General features: G+C 39.4%; 1 protein-coding gene across 2 annotated transcripts in view; it reads right to left on the reverse strand.

Moving 5' to 3' along the window:
* Positions 1–340: 340 nt before the first annotated feature.
* Positions 341–14,819, reverse strand: part of LOC127806000 (digalactosyldiacylglycerol synthase 1, chloroplastic) — a 29,087-nt gene continuing 14,608 nt past the window's right edge. For both annotated transcript variants that reach the window (XM_052342919.1, XM_052342918.1), the window contains 4 exons: positions 8,276–8,757; positions 7,921–8,187; positions 7,413–7,762; positions 341–1,019 (listed from right to left, as the gene is read on the reverse strand). In XM_052342919.1, the coding sequence (XP_052198879.1) occupies positions 485–1,019; positions 7,413–7,762; positions 7,921–8,187; positions 8,276–8,757 (1,634 nt within the window). In that variant the 3' untranslated portion in view covers positions 341–484. The remainder of the gene's footprint in view (positions 1,020–7,412; positions 7,763–7,920; positions 8,188–8,275; positions 8,758–14,819) is intronic.

A 14,819-nucleotide genomic window follows, 5' to 3' on the forward strand; every position in this document is an offset into this window, starting at 1 on the left:
ATCTTTCTAATTATTTTATTTTATTTAATAATATCCTTATTTAATAACAAGAAGAAGAACAAGAAGCAAGTGTGAATCTTTCCCCTTGAAACACACAAAGAATTGGGAACAAGGAACAAGTTGAAACTGTTACAAGAACAAAGCAAAGAATTAAGAACTGAATCTCAACTTCATGAAAGGCAGAGCCCACTCAAGGTCTTAGCTGACCATTTCCCTTCGGTTTGTGCGTGAACTATCAAATTACTAGACATCACACACGACACAGCAAAGCCCAGAGAGAGGAGACTGATTTCTTAAATTACCTCTTACCAAGTTGCAATATTTCTGCATTCAAGACAAGGACACTATAAAATCTTGAATTTATCACTAAAGAACGTCAAGAAGGACCTTGATGATCCACAAACATGATAAGATCCTACATATCTATAGCATCGATTATACACAAAAGTAACTATTGCCGATATACACATGCGAACGAACCCACCTACCACAGATAAATAGGGTTTACTACCTGAGGAGGCAAGAGTTGCAGGTCTTTACAATGCTGCTTGTCATAGTCGCGTGTCCCAGGTATAGCCCCCGTGCACAGCCTAAGGAACTCATTCCCAGTAAGGCAATAGTGGGCAAATGCCAACCCTCCATCAACCATGTTCGTCAAGTTTGGCGTGGACAATGATTTTCTGAAGATTTTCCCACTAGCTTGAGCAGATTGAGAATCGCCTTTTTCGTCATTCAACATTCTGTCAAGCTCGGAGTACTCTATAAATCTCTGGGTGGCCGCTTCCCATGAAAGGTTGTATCTTTGTTCGGGAGTAAGAGGCTGGGGTTCATTGGCCATCGCTTCTTTCACCTTCACAACAAAATCTTCTGGAGTCTTGTAAGTCAAACAGTTGGGGAATGACCTGAAGAACTCGTTCGATGGATGATCTGCACAAACAACAAACTTCCCCATTGCTAGGGCCTCGGCTGTGGCTGTGCAGAGCACATCGCTAACACTGGGATTTATGAAGACTTTGTACCTACAAGAAAACAAAAACAATAAAAACATCAAGAAAAGGCAAATTACTGATCGGCCAAGCATTTGCAATATCAAAAACTGTTGGAGAAACCAAATTTAAATAGAAGATGAGATGATAAAGATTATTTGAGATAAGAAAGAAGAGAAGATAGAGAAGAAGATAAGATAAAAGAGATAAAAGTGGTTACAAAAACCACCACTTGAATTTTAAAATATCTGTTCATAGCATATTTGAATTTGTATTTTATCTAATCCCTGAATTTTAGGAGTAATCCATAGCCTAGCTCATGTATAAATAGACTTCTAAACTCAATACATATAATATACACAATTACAACAGCTAGGTTGAATGGAAACGGATACGGGAAATGTTTCCGAAACGAAAATGAGAAAACAACATTTTTTCAAAAAAGTAAAAAACAAAAACACAAGGTAAAGTGTAAATTAAAAAAAATATAGGGGTTTTTATAAATATAATTGTTAATATAAAAAATAATTCAAACATAATACAAATAAACATAAACAATAGGCATAAGTTCCATAATAACTAATAGTCAATATTTCTTTTATAAAAAAAATGAGAAACACCAATTAATGATATTATTATTGTAATTAATTTAAAAGTAAACCAAGAATGAACACATGCTAGTGTTAGCATTAGGACAGTAAGCAAGCTGAATTTAGTAATTAAAAATAAAATATGTAAAGGATATTATTTAACATATATACATATACATACATATCATCATATTCGTCTTTCTTTTTCAAGAGTCTATACATACATATCAAATATTATATCATTTATTATTTAAGTGGGTCTATCCCTAAGAAACCTTGTTTTTCTCTCTCCCCTTCCCTAGGTCACCTGTTCATCTTCTTCTCCAACAACCGCATCTTGCCGCTATCTCGTCTCTCACTGTCAGCCACCACTACATCCTCCCTCTCTATTGCCTCTCGCCACCACTGCACACCCTTCCTTTTGTGGCCGCTACCTCCCCTCATTGCTGACCCTCTAGCCATCGCCTCACCTCTCGCCACTACCCCAACTCTCGTTGCCTCGCCTCTCATTGTCGATCGACGATGCATCCTTATTCTCCGTTGCCTCTTGCCGCCACTACACACCCCTCCCTCTATTGTTCTATCCTCCTTTGCTGTCTCTCGTCGTCGGAAACGCATTTTCGACCATTTTATGTAATTTGGAAAATGGCCCTGAAACGTTTTGCAAATTATAAAAACGACTTGAAAAACGTTCTAGGCCATTTTTTCTGTTTTCAAAACAGGAAATGGTTCAAAAACATTGAAACGGTGTCTCTAAGTTGTTTATGTGCTTCGGAGTATAGCAATATAATTCTGTTTTACATGGTATCAGGGCATCATCCTAGGGTACCTTCGGCCTTCATTGCCGTCCATTTTTTCCAACTAGTCTCTGCTTTTGATTCTTGCGCAACTTTCATCGACTGCCACTGTCGATCACGATTGTTGGTTTCCTCACTACCATCGACTAAAGCTCCTAGAATGGCCATCGTCGGTCGCCCCCTTGCCACCGCCATCGTTTGAATCTCGGCCTTCATCACCTTTGCGGCATCCGTCTCGGTCGTGCCTTCATCGTCGGCACAACTGCTGCCTTCGTTGTCACCATTCGTCAAGTCTTTGTCCTCCACCATCGTCGACCTACCTTCGACTGCCATTGCCCTGCACTAGTCATGCCATCGCCAGCTTCCTCTCTCTCTTCGATCGCCTTTTCAAACATCGGTCAAGGGCCTTCCTTGTTGCTTGTTATACGTCAATATAGTCGCCATCGTCGATTGGGTTTCCCCCACCGCAGAAAGCTTCAAGTTTTCAATCAACCCAGATCTGACCCAAATCTAGTTTTAACCCATTGGCCCACTCCAAACTCGTTTCAAATCTGCTAGCCCAATTTCAGACATGCCTTTTGCCTAGATCTGGCCTGGATACGACCCGACCCATTGGTCCACTGCAGATCCGATAGCCCAGATTCATATATGTTTTTTGCCCAGATTTACTACCCAAATCTGATGTCTTCAGTCTCTAAAACCAACAACCCTAGCCGCTCCAAGGCTAATCCTAACACCAGCATGATGACTGTTGTTAGTCACAACACGACAGCAAGCGACTTTCAAAATCTTAACCCATCATACCGATGGGACGAGGGCTCGGCAATTATGTCATGGTTATGGAACTCTAAATAACCTGAAATTAACCACAACTGCAAGTTTTTATCCACTGCCCATAAGGTATGAGAAACTATTCGAAAGATGATGCAAGAAGTAACCTTGATGCTTGAAATCAAAACCAAAATCTTATCCACGAAACAGGCAAGTTTTTCTGTGACTGCCTATTACAATAATCTAAATGGCTTATGAATAGAACTTTATCACTATTAGAATCTGAAGATGAAAAACGACGAGGATTCCCAAATCCTAAAGAGTTCAATGAACGAAATCAAGTGTTTTGAGTTCTTAGTAGGTCTAAATCCTGAATTTAATCCTGTTCGAGTTCAAATCCTTGGAAGAGGAAAGTCGCCACCATTAGGGGAAGTCTTCTCTTTCATTCAAGCCGAGGAAAGCAGGCACCTAGTTATGCTTGAATCTTAGCAAACTGAAGAGTCTGCCATGGTATCAAGGAAGCCTAATGGAGGAAGGACAACCATGGGGAGTCAAACTGACTGCCTTAAGCCCTCCAATAAGAATGGTTTTTGGTGCACATTTTGTAAGAAGTTAAAACACTAGAGAAAATTGTTTCAAGCTTCATGGAAAAGCTCAAGTTCCAAGTCAGACGGGTGATTCAAGGGACAAGCACAACAGTCAACAAACACTGCCAAAATGGCATATTGGTCTCAAGATGCTTCTGCTAGCAGTGATGAACTTGGTGGACTAAGGAGGAAATTGAAAAGTTTAGAGGTTGCATCCAATCTCTTTCTGGCTCTAGTTGCGCATACTCTCTAGCCTCCTCTGATAAATGTCTTTCTCCTTGTTTCTTTAATGCCACATCCTTCTTCGTGGATTCTTGACTTAGGTGCAATTGATCACACGACTCTATGTCCCACGCTTTTTACAACATACAAACCCCTTCCGGACCACAGAGGGATTGTTGTTGCAAATGGCTCTCATATTCCTATTGTTGGTCAAGGCAACATCAATCTCATTCCCCATCTCCCATTAACTAATGTTCTTCATGTTCTCAAGCTATCTACCAACCTTTTGTCATAAGCTAACTTACCAAATCTTTGAACTGCAGTGTTATCTTTTTTAACATAGATTGTATTTTTCAGGACAAGATTTTAAGGACGACGGTTGGACTTGTTAAGGTTAAGATAAGACTTTACCATCTTGAGGCAACAAGTACTTTGAATGGATCAAGGCACCAATTGGCTCTCTCATCACAATGTCAACCTTCTCCTACTACTTCCAAGATCTTGTTACAGCACTATCTATTTGGCCATCCTCCTTTTAGTCTCTTAAAAATTATGTTTCCTATCATATTTCACAATGTATCTCTAGACAATCTTCATTGTGAAGTCTGTGAACTTGCCAAATATCACAGAACTTATTTTCCCTTGGTAAATAAAAAAGTTATTTCTCATTTTCCATTAATTCATAGTGATGTATGGGGTCCTTCACGGATTTGTAATTGCGGGCTCGATGGTTTGTTTCCTTTATTAATGATTGTACTCGGATCACTTACGTTTGCATGACAAATCTAACGTTGCCACTATTCTTCCAAATTTTTGTCGCATGATCAAAACCAATTCAGGGTGTGTATAAAAAACGATTTTGCTCGAATAATGCCAAGGACTACTTTAACCATTGTTTAAACAACTTCTTTCTTAAAGAAGGCATTCTTCACGAGTCTTCTTGTGTCGATACCCCTCAACAAAGCGGAGTGTGACTGAGAGGAAAAATTGCCACCTCTTAAATGTTACTTGGTCTTTGTTATTTCAATCTTGTGTACCTAAACAATTCTGGGGGGAAGCTATGCTCATTGCCACTCATCTGTTAACCGTGTCCCCTCTCGCTCCCTTGACAACAAAAGTCCTATTTGGCTTCTAATGCATCACTTCCCATCTGTCTCATTTATCTCCCAAAGTTTTTGAGTGCACGGTCTATGTTCACCTTCATCTACATAGCCGTGACAAGCTAGACCTTGGGGCTCTCAAGTGTGTATTCCTTGGGTACTCAAAACACTCAGAAATGGTATAAATGCTATCATCCATCTACTTGTAAATTCTTTATCTCCATGGATGTTATCTTTCATGATACTTGTCCCTTTTTTTTTCTCTTCCCCACCTCATCTTTAGGGGGAGCACTTGAGTGAAGATGAGGATCTTACTCTTAACACATGTTTATCTCTTCCTTTATCCTCTCAACCACCAAGCCAGCCTTCTCTTTCAACTGGTTCCCTTCCATTCCCAGCTTCTACAATTCCATCACACACTAATCGTGACGAGCACATGGCCAAATTGCAACGACCAGGCTTGAATCCAAGAGAACCTCTAGTCTACTCAAGAAGGAAGGAAACTGAACCTAGACCCACACAAGTTTAAGATTCCTACCTAGATGAAGGTAGTACCACTATTCCTTTTCCAACCCCTCTGGAAGAATTTGAGAATCTGAGTCTTGTGACCTTGATCTACCCACTGCATTAAGAAAAGGCACCCAAGAATGCACCAAACGTTCTATCTACCCCATATCCCAGTTTGTATTTGACCATAGATTGTCCTCACAATATCAAGATCCGTTCATGAGGCATTAAAGGATAAGAAGTGGACACTTGCTATGGAGGAGGAAATGAAAGCACTTGAAAAGAACAAAACTTGGGAGTTTATATCTAGGCCAAAGGATAGGAAACCAGTGGGATGTAAACAGGTGTTTACAGTAAAATACAAATTTGATGGGACACTTGAAAGATACAAAGCAAGATTTGTGGCAAAAGGATACACACAAACCTATGGCATCGACTATCAAGAAACACTTTCTCCAATAGCCAAGACGAATACAGTTAGAATACTTATTTATCTTGCTACTTGTTTTAATTAGCCATTGCTACAATTTGACCCTAAAAATGCCTTCTTACATGGTGATTTAGAAGAGGAAGTTTACATGGAGCCTCCTCCTAGGTTTGAAGGATTATTTGAGGGTAACAAGGGGTGTCGGTTGAAAAAGGCCTTGTATGGGCTAAAATAGTCTCTGAGGGCATGGTTTGGAAGGTTTACAAAGGTAATGAAGGAACTAAAATATAAACAAAGTCAAGAAAATCATACTCTATTCATCAAGCACAATGGAGAAGGTAAGATCATAGCCCAATATGTTGATGATATTATTATTACAGGGAATAATGTTACTGAAAGACTAACTCTAAGAGAACATCTAGCACGAGAATTTAAAATTAAAGACCTCGATAAGCTATGGTATTTTCTTAGAGTTGAAGTAACTTATTCAAAAACTAGCATATTCTTATCCAAAAAGAAGTATATTTTGGACCTGCTAAAGGAAACAGGGAAACTTAATAGCAAGGCAACAAGCTCTCCCATTGATCATAGAATAGGGTCCAAAAATGAAGGTGGCGCAGTTAATGAAGACAAATACCAAAGGTTAGTTGGTAAGCTAATATATCTATCTCATACCAAGCCTGATATTGCTTACTCCGTTGGAATAGTCAACTAATTTATGCATGACCCAAGGGAAGAACATCTATAGGTTGTCAATCACATCCTGCATTACTTAAAGGCAACTATGGGGAAAAGGAATCATGTTTCAGAATAACGGTGGTATGACTAGAAGCTTATTCTGATGCTGACTATGCAGGGTCACCTATGGATAGATGATCCACATTTGGTTACTGTACGTTTTTAGGAGGAAACTTGGTCACGTGGAAGAGTAAAAAGAAAAATTTAGTTGCAAGATTAAGTGCCAAGCCAGAATCCAGAGCTATGGCTCATGGAGTATGCAAACTTCTATGGCTGAAGATTATCCTAAATGACCTCAAGATCAAACTAGAAGGAACGATAAAATTATACTATGCTAACAAGTCTGCTATCAGTATTGCTCACAATCCAGTCTAGCATGATCGTACCAAATATATAGAGGTCGACAGACATTTTATCAAGCAAAAATTGAACAATGGCATAATCACTACTCCTTATATGCCAACAGAAAATCAATTAGCTGACATCCTAACAAAAGGTCTTCTACCGACAAGATTTCAGGAGATCACATGCAAACTGGGAATGGTCAACATTTACTCGCCAGCTTGAGGGGGAGTGTTGGAGAAACCAACTTTGAATAAAAGATGAGATGATAAAGATTATTTGAGATAAGAAAGATGATAAAAACAAGCCAATCAATTCATCAATCAAGCTTCAAAGGTTCCTTACCCGTGAAGAGAATCATCAGCATGGTCCCTGCCTTTCATGAAGTTGAGATTCAGATCCAACTTCTTAGCTGTGCTCTGAACTTCATGAGCATCCTCTCCATTTCCAAATACATCCAGTTTGAAGCCATGAAGGTCGCTCTTGTGCTTTGCCAATAAATCTATCAGCTCCTTGTATCCTTTTGCCCAGACCATCTTCCCCAAGAAATATGCTCCTTTTGTGAAGGCTTGCTGTCCGCGCTCCCTTTCTTCGGCAACTTTTTCACCAATTTTCAAAAATTTTGGGTTCACGCCATGAACATTGCAAACAACAGACTTGGGTAAGTCCTGGGTAGCAGCGGAAAGGCGGAGGACCTAGACAGACAATTTATCAAATCAGTTTGAGAAATGTAAAATTTTCAGCCACACTGAACCCACTACTCAGTATATCTTAAAACAAACAGCACTGCAACATGATTAAATTGGCAGAGGAATGACAGGATCATGACAATACCAACAGTTTCAACTTGTACCTTGTGGCAGTATGCTCTAGTAACCCAATTGTTTATGTGTTTCACAAAGAAAGCTTGAATAGCCCCATTCTTCTCCCTCTTGATGTATTCCAAGTAATTTGTGTGAACTATACCAACAACATGGTTAAATTTGTCAGTCCAACGTTTACCATGATGGTACCAGTTAAGATGTTCTGGTTCTTCCAGGATAGCAATGTCAGCATCCTTTGATGAAATGAACTGCGATGTATCTCCAGCAGGTATTATACTTCGTCTTGCTTTTGAGAACTTAAAAAAAAAAAAAAAAAGACAACACATCAGATATAGTGAATAACAACACACAGTCATGAAACTGTAATATCTCTAACAAAATTACCTTTCCTGGATAGAATGAAATTTTGAAATCAGCCCTAAAACCCACCCTCTCCTCAAGCCATTTTCGTATATAAAGCTCCTGTTCTTCTGGCGAATTAAAAGTGACATTGTTTGGATATACTAGTTCTTGGTCTGACTGACAAAGCCATGGAACAAGCAGTGTGACATTTTGTTTGGCAGATCTAGACAAATAAGCAGCTCGAAACAGTGGATTCACAGCTGTTCCTGTCATCCATGGAAGACTTGCAGTTGTGACAATAGCAACATGCCTTTTCCTTTCCGATAAGTCATGGTTTGAGGAATAATTCCAGAAGCCCCCCTCATAGTGATGCCCCGTGCTTTGGAGGACACTGGCTATCCTTAAATCCAGTTCATCATTAATATCTCCTTCAAGAATGGAGGCTTCTCCTGCAGGAATGGAACGCAATAGGAGTTGACTTTTGCGTTTGCTACACAAGCTTTCCACTATCCTGTCTGATATATCTGGCATCAAGCCAAGAAAAGTTAGAACTTCATTGTATAGGTGATCCCAAATCCCCAAAAAATAACAAATATAACGAGCAAAAGTTCTGAGAGTAAATAAAAATGTAAGAAACCAGTAGCATCTTGTATTACCAATCTGCTCTCTCCTTCCAACATGATGAAATAGGACATATTACTTGCCTTGATTTTTCTTTTTTTACTTGTTTTAATTTTGATTAAGAACTTAAATTTCATCTTTTTTTATTTTTAGAAATATTTGATTATATTTCAGCTTTATTTTTAGTTTGATTTTTCAGGAAATGATTTTATCTTTTAACCCATAAATAGATAAGATGGATGCAACCCAAGGGTAATTAATATTGGAATCAGAATTGAGATTTCTCCTCTGCTGAATTCTTTCCTTCCCTACTTCTTCTTTTTCCCCAATTCTCTTTTCTTTATGAATTTGATTTATCTTGAGGCTATAAATAGGTACAATTTAATGTAATCAAAGGCGCATGATTTTGGAATTCTAATTGCCAAATTCCTTCCCTCTCTACTCCTTCCTCAATTCTCCTCTTTCTCCAAATTTTTGCATTGGGTCCCACTAGTTTACAAAAATCCTATTTCTTGCTTCTCCTTTTATTCTTCTTCTTTTACTCAAACCAGTATACCTACTAAGTGCAATGGAGTCAAACCTGAGAACCTTCTGGCTAGAAACAAACTCAAATACTACAATGTGTTCAAGATACAACAAGCTCAAGTTGCAACCTTGACCACTACAGTTAGTCACTTGAAATGAGCTACCCCTTCATCTGAAGTTGATGAAAGTGATGCATCCATAATAGCAACCACCATAATAAGAGAGAAGGCAAGGTACCTCATAGAGATCAAAATAGGCCGAGGGGTCTCGATAGACAATAGGGGAACTACCATCAACATGTTATTTTGCCAAACTTGCAAGGTATGAGTTATACCTAAAACATGTTACACTAGAAGTCCCTACCTTTGATGACCGCTTTGATCCTCGGGTTTTCACCGAATTAGTTAATGACGTGAACCACTTAAACTGGATACAGAACAGGGGAACTACCATCAACATGTCAATAATTTTCCAACCTATCAAGACAAATTACTCCTAAAACATGTTAAGCTAGAAGCCCCTACGTTTGATGGCCACCTCAATCCTTACGAAAAAGGTTAATGACATGGACCTTTTCATTGAGTGGTACAATTTCTCAAAAGATTGAGAGGTCAGATTTGCCATCCCAAATCGACTGAAGGTATTAGACTTTATAGAAGTGTCAAAGCCCTCTTAGCAAAATGGGATCAACCTCAAGTCATGGATTGGGAAGAAATGAAGGGACCACTCAAAGGAAAACATCTTCCCCCATCTCATAAGAGTAACTTATTAGACCAATGGAGCAATCTTAGACAGGGCAATAGGCCTGGACGAGAATATGCAGCCCAATTTGACGAATTTAAGATGAGGAGGCAATGTTATCGAGTATGAGTCTATAACCTTAAGTAGGTTTAAACCTTAACAATAATCTTAGGAGACAAGTAGACTTAATAGGTTTATTGACTCTTGACCATGCTTGTACTTTGGTCCAAAAGTAGGAGCTAGTATCTAAACCTCAACACAGGAGATGCTGAAACAATCGGCCATCTTCTAGTTAGGTTCCTCCTCCAAACTACAAAATATATTCTAGGTCCACATCCGGAAACATACCTCCGACAAAAGAGAGTAAGGCCCAACAAGTTCAATACTTCAGATGTAATGATTTGGTCATGTCTACCAACTGTCCAACAAGGTTCTCCATCATTTAGGATATTGAAGAAGTGAATGATGAGGAGCATTTATGGGAACAAATCTATGGACAAATTTGGTACTCTAGATGACAACTTTGATGATAATGTCTTAAATTGCAGTAAAGTCAAATCTTTTTTCCTAGCCCCAAAAAAAAGTCAAATCCTTTCAGCCAAGCTCATTTAAATCTAGCCTCAACAACCCGTGTAAGTGTTGGTCAAGATATTCTCACTCAACCTAAGCAATCTCAAACAGCATTCTTCACATTAATATTAAGATCACTGGCAAATCTTGTAAAGTCATAATAGATACTGGTAGTTGCATTAATGTAAACTCCTCCTCTACCACAGTAACTCACCTTGGGTTAGAGTTGGTTCCTTGTCTTATCCCTTGCAATGTATCATGGGTAGATGCATATTCCATAGTTGTGACATGATGTCGTTTAGTGTGATTAGGTGTGACATCATTTCCCTATAAACGCGGGCAGTGTGCAATATTATCTTGAAAAGATCATGGATGTTTAGCTTGGGATGTAATAATCTTCAATCACTCCAACTCATGTTCTTTTTACCTTTTAAGTGCAAGAAAATTCACCTTAATCCCTTACCACTCTGACCTGCTACTATGAACAAAGTCTGGGGAAATGGTGTACAGAACTGCTTGCAATGTATCGGCCCAAAAGAATTCAAGAGTGAGATTGATGAACAATTCTTTGCACTTGTTGGAGTACTTAAGGGAGTCCCTAAGGAAGAACAATAAGGAGTACTAGAAGAAGCATGTTAGGTACTAAGGGAATTTCAAGGCGTGTTCCTCAGGTTCCCCCAAAACTTCTTCTCCCTTTGCATGATATTCAACATTCTATTGACTTTGTCTCAAGTGCAAGCCTTCCTACCTTAGTACATTATAGGGTGCCTACCTTACTACATTATAGGATGGATTCACGTGAGCATGCTGAAATACGAACAGCAAGTGGATCAACATCTTGGTAAGTTCGTCTGTGAGAATTATGACCTGTGTGCTGTCCCAACCCTTTTAACTGCTAAAAATAGGACTAGAACGTATGTTGATAGCAAGGAATCAACAAAATCACAATAAAATAACATTTTCCTGTTCCCATTTTAGATATGATGGTAGGTGGCACAATTTTCTCCAAGTTGAACTTGAAGTGATTAATGTTGTGAATCAAGACTATAAATCAAGGAAAGTATATTTGTCATAAATCAAGGAAATAAGATTTGTCATAAATCAAGGAAGAAATATTTGTCATAAATCAAGAAAAGTATCTTTGCCATAAATCAAGAAAAGAAGATTTGTCAATTAGCATGTGATTAGATGTAATTAGCTATTATTTAGGCCTTAATTGTAACCTTAATTTTAGCCTTAATTATTGTACAACTTACTATAAATTTCAATAGAATGATATTAGACCTAATATAGAGTTATACTCCTAAAAAGGGTTTTTTCTCTTTTCTATCTTGTTCAACATTGTTTTTTTTCTCTCTTTTCCACAGTATCAGAACCTAAGAAACCCTAGGACTCTTCTTTCTAAGCCTTCATCGCTGACTACTCTTCTGCTACTACTGATAGCCATCACGAGTAGCCTTCATTACTGCAATAGTATGTTATTTCTCATTCTTTCCTTGGCCCTTCCCATTAATCGAAGATATCAGCCACCACTGATGAAGCTAGTTCCCACAATACAAGGGAAACACCAGTACCCATGATGCTTCAGGAGAACTGCAACCAATCAATGTTGCCTATTGGTTGGATGGAAGGAATTATCTTAAATGGTCCTAGTTGATTCAAACCGTTTTGAAAGAAAAAGGGAAGATTAACCATATTATAGGAACCGGACCAAAGAAAGGAGATCCAGCCTATGCAGCATGGGATGAAGAAGATTTCATGATCATTGCATGGTTGTAGAGTTCCATGGCTCCTGAAATCAGTGATACCTGCATGTTTTTGTCAACAGCAAAGAAAGTCTGGGAGTCTATCCAACAAACCTACTTGAAGGTGAAGGATGCAACCCAGATCTACGAGTTGAAGAACAAAATAGCTACAGCAAAACAAGATAACAGAACTGTCACCAAGTATGCCCATTTCCTAAAGGGACTATGGCAAAAAATGGATCACTACATGGTAATTGAGATGAAGAACAGTGATGATGCAGCCATCTTGAAAGCTTTTATAGACAAACATCGCATCTATGATTTTCTTACAAGCCTAAATGTGGAGTACGATCAGGTGAGAGTTCAAATCCTAGGCAAGGATGACTTAACTTCACTTAATGAAGTGATTTCAATTATTATAGCTAAGGAAAGAAAGAGAGGTGTCGTGTTAGACTCCAAACCAATTGAGGCCTCAGCAATGGTCGCAAAAGGAGGAGGAAATTATGAGTTCAAGGAGGAGGAGGACCAGCTACCAGGAGAAAATGGAAAAACAGGTTTCAAATCCATGGGCAATGACAACTGTGAGAATATGTGGTGTACTTCCTACAATAAACTACGGCATACTGGGGAGATGTGCAGGAAGCTACATGGAAAGCCAACAAGCAAGGAATAGGGAAATAGAGTGTCACGGAAAGGGACCGAGGACTGATACACCTTATAGTTACAATCTTGGTTTATTCTTTGCTTATTGTTGTCATTTCCATTTCACTGTAATTCTGTTATTTTCCTACTGTAATTTCCCTTGGTGACATTAACTAGAAGATTCCCACGTGGAGGGGAATTAGAATAGGACAAAGAAGCGATTATAACCGCATGGAGGAGAGATCTGTTGTAGTAGTCCCCTCACACCGAGTGTTATATATTTCCAGCTTGTTGGAGAAAGAGGCATCGAATGATAACAATACAAATTGATTCTCCTCCCTAGCTCCAATCTCTCTTCTTCTTCTCCCTCATTCTTCACTCTTGTTCTCTCCCTCCCTTGCTCTGTTTCATTTTGTGCTGGTCGAAACCCACTCCTAATTCAATCAGGGCTAGGAGTAGTTGCATTCATAGGTGTGCCGTGACAATTTGGTATCAGAGCCATCTTTCCTTGGCCGATTGAGAAAGAAGTCGGTAATGGCAGAAGGGACTCGTATGAAGAATTTGGAAGCACAACTGCAACAGGCTAGCTCGGCCATGACCGATTGTCAAAATTGGATCAACTAGCTGGAGTAGGGGTGTTCAAAAAAACCGGTGCACCGCGAAAATCGGCTAAACCGAACCGAACCGAACCGATCCGATCGATTTTTTTTTTTTGGCGGTTGAAAACGATTTGGATTCTGTCCAAACCGCGCGGTTTGCGGCTTGGACAGTTTGTGGTTCGGTTTTAAACCGAACCGCCCAAGAAAATAATAAAAAAAAAATTATAAAAAAATTATTATTATAAAAATCTAATAATTGGCAGCCCATCCTATTTATTTTTTACACTATTTTGTCTTTATTTTTTGCTCCTATTTATTTACATTTAATTGTCTTTATTTACCAATATTTGTGTCTTTATTTACCATTTTTAAATATCTTTTTTAGTGATTTTAAATAGCATTTCAAACCACGGTAAATAGCACCAAACCAGACCGCAAATGCAGTCTAGTTTGGTGTGGTTTGGCCAAACCCAAACCAACGGTCTAGTTTGGTTGAAAAACCGCACTAGCGGTTTGGCGTGCTGAAAATGATTCAGACCGGCCAAACCGCACCGCGAACACCCCTAAGCTGGAGTTAGGAGCTACCCGTAGCCACGAGGCGATCATGGCATTGGACAGACGAGTGGAGAGCTCCATGGACAAAATGGAGCAGAGGCTGGAAGGGTCCATCGCAAGGGTGCGGGACGAACTGGGTGCTCAAATGCAACAGTTCATGGTTATGTTTGCTCGCCAAAACCGAGTAAGGTTGTCTCCTGATTTTCCACTTCGAGAGCACACAGAACCAATCCTACAAAGGAATGAAACTAACCGGGAACGCAGAACTTCGGAGATCGAAGCGGACCCAGAAGAGGAGCTGGCTGGGTTGATGGACAGGGCTCGAGACAAACCTGTAAATCAACACCCAGGATTTCTGATGCCTCGGATGGACATTCCCACCTTTGAGGGAGTTAATCCTCGGTGGTGGCTGAGGAAGTGCGAAAGGATGTTTGAGTGGTATGGCATCCCTGAAGGGCAGAGAGTACCACTGGCTACGGTTCATTTCAATGAGATGGTGGATGCCTGGTATCAAGGAAGCCTTAGGCAGGGAAGGACCTACACTTGGGGGGAATTCTCTGAGAAGGTGTGCGAAAGGTTTGGGGAAAG

Source organism: Diospyros lotus, chromosome 7 (assembly GCF_014633365.1).
Source record: "Diospyros lotus cultivar Yz01 chromosome 7, ASM1463336v1, whole genome shotgun sequence".
Taxonomy (NCBI): Eukaryota; Viridiplantae; Streptophyta; class Magnoliopsida; order Ericales; family Ebenaceae; genus Diospyros; species Diospyros lotus.